Source organism: Mesitornis unicolor, unplaced genomic scaffold (genome assembly GCF_000695765.1).
Source record: "Mesitornis unicolor isolate BGI_N332 unplaced genomic scaffold, ASM69576v1 scaffold28544, whole genome shotgun sequence".
Taxonomy (NCBI): Eukaryota; Metazoa; Chordata; class Aves; order Mesitornithiformes; family Mesitornithidae; genus Mesitornis; species Mesitornis unicolor.
Genome location: NW_010178512.1, coordinates 60,901 through 66,893, shown reverse-complemented (window position 1 = coordinate 66,893; position 5,993 = coordinate 60,901). Strand labels below are relative to the sequence as shown.

The window sequence follows — 5,993 nt, the reverse complement described above, 5'->3', positions numbered from 1 at the left end:
TCCGCACAATATCAGCAGTGGATCTGTAACTGGCATTTTATAGCTTGTCTTGTTGAGCTAAAAAAAAAAGAAAAGTCTTTTCAAGGAAAGAAGAGAATAGCTGATTTATATAATACAGATATATGTGAACTACTGGGGAAAGTTTTTTGTTACATTATTTGAGGTCCTGCCTGACTGCTGGCTAGCACTGAGCCCTGCTCCAAGAGCATAGTGCTCTGTGACATCACCCATTTCTCTCTTAGTGATGACTGAAAATAGCTGTTGGAGAAATGCATCCAACCACTTCTGGTGCCATTTGAGGTATTTGGAAGGGCAGATGCTGCTGTTGTTTGATGCATTCACTTGTTTCACATATGTACATATGCATGCATAGACAGTTATCTGGCTTTGATTCATTAGAAGCACTTAGTTGTTTTTAAGACAGTTTAATTTTTGAGAATTTTTATAGCCAAAATTACAGGTTTTTTCACGTTTTGAAATTGGGACCAGCTTATTGTTACAGACTTGCGAATATTTTGGTATTGAGTACATATCTATGTAAAAGATTCCTTTAAAATTAATGTTTCTGTGCTGGCTTTTCAGGGTGAATTGTTAAATCCCTGCCGCTGCGATGGGTCAGTACGATACACACATCAGCTTTGCCTGTTAAAGTGGATAAGTGAAAGAGGGTCATGGACCTGTGAACTCTGCTGTTACAGATACCATGTTATAGCAATTAAAATGAAGAAGCCTTGCCAGGTAATCTGTTTGTTCATTTGTTTTTAAAAAATATGTCTTTCCAGTAGTTTTTAAAAACAAAGGGGTATTTATGTTTGTTTCGAGGTTTTTGGAAAATACAGTGGAACAGCCTGTATGCTTTACCAGTTAGCAATTGCACCCACTTAAAGTTAGTTTTTAAGACCAGTTACATATTAAAACGTGCAGTAATTTGATTCTGTTATGTTCTTCTAGCTTTTGGATTGCCATAGAAATGGTCTTCAGAGATTGTTAAATTCTGTAATTAGATAAGTCATACTAAGACATGACAGAACTTGGATCTCCCTGATTCACTTTCTAAACCTTGAACATGTTGTTATAATTTGTTAAAGACTCAGTCAGAGGTTGATTTCATTCATTCATTCTTCAAGCTTGGGGTCCAGAGGAGAGAGGCAGAGAAAACTTCTGTTGCCTGTGTATTCACCTACTGTAGAAAAGTAAAGGAGGTGACTTTTCAGTCACAATCCAGAGTAGCAGAACTCTTTTTAAAGTTTTGTCCACCAATAGCTGTTTCAGAGGCTGAAATGCACAGTAACATTTTTCACAGCTCCCTTCTATCAACATCACAGCATGCAGCTGGAAGTTAGAATATTATAGTGGTAGCATGTTCATGGAGAGGGGAGGGGAAACTCAGAGCTTTAGCAGATCTGTTAGGTAAGCCTTAATACCACTTTGCATATCAGAATTCTTCAGAGGCTTAAAATTCCGTCCTATAAATTGTGTTTCATACATCTGAGGAATGCATTTAGTGAGATAATTGTATCTTTTTTTAGTTTTGATCCTATGAGCTCAGAGATGATGGAGCTCTCAAAGGCCAGAGCACTCGGGTCATTTTTCTGTGCCTGAGTTTGATTGGAGTTATATAGAAAAGACATGCTTGGATGGTATTGGCAGCTGTGTGAGTGTGATAAGTATCCTTGGATGTAGGATATCTGGAGTATTTGCTTAAAGCTGTTCAGATTAGGTGCAAGTAGTTTCAGAGCCAGTTGTGACTTCAGGTTTTTTCTTTATGAATCCACAAAGGGAACGTTCTGATAAGCTTTTCTGGATAGAACCTTTATGATGTAAAGTCATGTCTTTGTAAAATGCTTCAGAAAATGAAGGTGGTAGATTCTGTTTCTATGGTTTGGGATGGGATTCTGTTTGATCCTTTTGGCTTTTTCTAACCTTTAAAAAAATCTTTATTTCCTGTATATCCACAGAAATCTCATCCTTTTCCTAGTAAAGGTTATATCATTATCAACAGTTTGCAATGATAGTCTCTGAAGATAGTTGTTTGACAGCAAGGACATGGCACAGTTGTCTGCAGAGAGGCATCTAGTACTATTTGAAATGTCCCAAGGTAGCCAAAATATATAAAAAGGATAGCAGGTATGAAACAACTTAAGAGAGATTTTGGAAGTGCAACCGGAGGCCAAGTGGGATATTGAAGGACATCTGAAATATCAGACATTTCTGTGGACAACAGAATCAAGATCCAGATTGAAGAACAACTGTTCTCAGTGGAAAACAGAAGCAAAGAAGAAAGAAAGTGTCAGTGGTGACTTGAGAGACAGCAATGTTTGGCCAGGCTACAAGTAAAATATAAAGAAAATGAAGAGCCGAAAGTTAAATGCCATTCTCTTCATGAGTTATGCCACTTTTTTTTTTTTGGAGGGGGAGAGGGCGGAACTAGATTCATGTTTCTCCTTTGATAGCTTAAAATATATTTGATTTTTTCTTAACCCTGTGTTTAATTTTTAATGTAAATTATTTAATTCTATCCTTTTTTTATTCTTGACAAAATAGCATAGAAAAAGATTTCATTGAGTTGCGTGCTCAATAAGTTAGACATACATTCCTAGGGTCAAACTCCTGACACCCTAAAGGTCACACATCTCTTTGTAGAGATACAGTAGTTCCTTTCTTATTCTCCTACACTGATTTTTCCTCTTGGAGTTACAGCATCTAAAAGGAACTCTTAAAACTGTAGTTATCTGTGTATTTTTAAAAGGGTGGTCAGTCTTAAAAAGCCCTCACTCTTCTCCCGTACTCGTGACTATAATAGTATTGGCCATTTCAAACTGCTGTCTTGGTTTAAGCATTTGGACAGGTTCTGAATCATTTGCCTGACTACGCAAAAGCCCTTTTTAAGGTAAATTTTCAGTCAGGTTTGATAAAAAGCTAAGGGCTAGACTGTTTCAATAGAGACATAGTTTACAACATCTGCATTGAGGTAGCTAATGTACTTGAAAGTTCCCAAGCAAGCAAGACTTCTTGCATTACATGAGATAGAACATTTGGATGGGAGTAGTTCCCTCTCTACAGCTCGTAGTCTGCCTCAGTCCATGTTTGCAGAAATCTCTTTCCAGTTTTTTACTTATTAGATCTGTGTAGGCAGTGTCATAAGAGAGAAAAAGGTACTATTTACCAAAATAACTTTTTCTCATGTGAAATTGTCTATGCAGATTTACACTAGCTTCTCAGGCTTAGTTTTACCCCGGGTATTTATGGAAAGTCAAAATGCTCAGAGAGTTGAAAAGTAGGAGAGTTTTCTATGTTTTCTTCCAGAACATTGGAATAGATGTGAATATTCCATTTAATATCTAACATTTTCTGTGGTTTCTGTTGCTTCATGGCAGGGAAAGTAATCCCAAAGGGGGGCCTCTTTGCAGGCAGTACATTCAAGGAACAAAATTTGCTATGGTAAGTGACTATTCCAATAGAAATTTTTCCAGTGTCACTTTGTGTGTTTCAGTGACTACTACTTAGTTCACTTTTAGAGAACTCAATTCTGGAAACACATAGACTTTTAATATAGGAATAGATCTTAAAACATAAAAATTAACAGTGGTAGATGAGCACACAAACAAATTGGCGATGTTTTATACAGTCTTTCACAGAGAAATGCAAATTTGGATTTTTTTTCCAATATCATGAGGATCATATCAGAAAGACATATTTAACCTTGCACTAGTACATTGGTGAAAGCACTTGTTCGTGTTGCTGGGCTTGCTTCTTATGACAGGGTGGAATTTGATCCAATAATAGGCAAGGTTATAGAAATAAGTAGGGAAAAAAAATAAACTATAATGAGAAGAGGTCAAATACTTATTTGGACTGGGAGTTTTTGAAGATTTTTGAAACAACTTAAAACAAGGGAGAAATTTTAAATATCTGATTTGGAATTAAACCCACTTAGAATTACATTTTATATTAGCAAAGAGAAAGCACAAGCAGAAATAATTTTATATTGGTTTTTAAAGTTTTATAATACAGATTTCCTTCCTAAAGGAAATATAAACAGAGTGCTTTATTTTTTTATTTGTGCTATGTAATTATTAAGCTATTAGCAAGTTATTTCACTAGAGTGGCAGTGAGACATGAACGTATATTGAAGAATGTAAATTATCTTGTAAGATTCAGAAATAATGTTTAAAAATTAAATATAGTCATGCAAATTTTAAGAAAATATACTTTGGTGCTAAACCCCATCATTTCTATACAAGCGAGCAATAAAAATATTTAGAGAATAGCCTTTTCTAGACTGTTACTGTAGTCTGTCAAAACATAGTATTATGTTAGATGTTTAATCTACCCTGTGCTTCTGTTCATTAAAACATATTGTGGTATTTTAGGTGAACTAGACCTATTCCAAAAGTGATAGAGTAGATTAATGCGCTAATTTAAAAGCTAATTGCATGGCATTTCAGCACGTTTTCTGACATCAGGGAAATCACAAAACAGTTATTTTAAATAGTAAATTCTTAGTTGTTAGGACTGATTTATTAACATATAGCTGAAAAAATTAAGGTTGTACTTAGTGTTATTTAGGCAAGTATGTGGATACTGGAAGTGCACTGTGGCTCATGAGTTCTGTGGTTTTCAGTGGCCCAAATTGTGGTTATTAACTTTTGAGATATTCAGTATAGAAATTACTATGTTCAGCAGTTTTTGTGAGTTTCAGGTTCAGTTTTTCACTGCTAATGTGAGTAGTCCTCACTCATTTGAGTAATCTCACTGGCACCAATAAGATTAGTATGAGCAAGACTTTTTAGCAGACTGCATGTATGTATGTGCATAAAGCCGGAAAGTCACATTTTTCAGATGCTTCAAATGGAGGCCAGTGTCCAGAAAAAATGTGTATTAAATGTTTAGTAAAAGTTATTGCTAATGACTATGCTCAGCTGGATGAAAGCATTTACTTTTTGTATGCATAAGTAAGAAGGGGAAAGGGAGAAGGCTCAAATCTCCTGTTGTGCTTTTTAAACTACACTGCGTACTAACAGCAATCTACATCACGGGCTGCTGTTACACCGCCTGCAGTGATGATCCAGGAGGGTTCATTGTGCTTTTCACTGTGTCATCACAAAGGAAGAACAAAAAGGATTGTCCCAATCTTGGACAATTTACAAAGAAGTTTGAACAAGAGATAGAGGACGAATCTATGGGGATTTATAAAACCAGTGGTCTTTGTACACTAACCATTTTTAATTATCATTGAGTTTCTGGAATCTCAAATGGGTTGAGTTTTAAGATGCCTCTTGAAAAGAAAATAATGAAGCTTTGCAGGCACCCTTTGAATGTGAAGACAGTATGGAAGGGCTGTTAGAAAGTAAAATACTTAGCTGAGATAGGTATCATGAACTGACCAGAGATGAGATTCTATGTCTGAGTAGTCATTAAAGGTAATTAGTATGTCAGTAAAAACCTGGAAGGACTTCAAAAATGAAGGTTTTTTTAATTTGATGTGATGAGAAAGAGAGGACCCAGCATAGCAGAGAAAGAAGGGCAGTTACATGGTCAAAGTGGTGGACTAAAAAAATTGTATCTGAAGCAGTCTTGTGGTCACTGAGAAAATTACATTTGTCATGAGCTTAAAAGCTGTCTTACAGTAATTGAGAAATAAGATGAAAGTGATAATGAGAAATTAAATTTTCATATATGAATAATCTTAGATATGTCACATAGAAAGCACCTGCAGGTTTTAGAAATATTTTGAGCAGGAAAATCCAAATAAATATTTAAAAAGGTAATTTCTGGGTTACAGAGCAGATTTATGGACTGGAGGACAAAGCCATACTGCTTGAGGAAGGCTGGGACATGAAAATAGTATAGATTTTAATGAACTTAAAGGTACAGTAAGATCTTTACAAAAGATGGTAAAAACAGACAAGTATTTTAGTTTTGGCAGGAGAGAGAAGTCTGAAACAGAAAAGTAGATATGGCAGTCATCAGCATAGATATAGTAGTTGTAC

The 5,993-nt window shown here is 35.5% G+C and overlaps 1 protein-coding gene across 1 annotated transcript in view; it reads left to right on the top strand.

The window, feature by feature from the left end:
- Positions 1 to 582: 582 nt before the first annotated feature.
- MARCH11 (membrane-associated ring finger (C3HC4) 11) overlaps positions 583 to 5,993 on the top strand; it is a gene marked incomplete at its 5' end in the record, with an annotated part of 28,865 nt that continues 23,454 nt past the window's right edge. The window contains one exon of the mRNA XM_010182483.1: positions 583 to 738. Coding sequence (XP_010180785.1) covers positions 583 to 738 — 156 coding nt within the window. The remainder of the gene's footprint in view (positions 739 to 5,993) is intronic.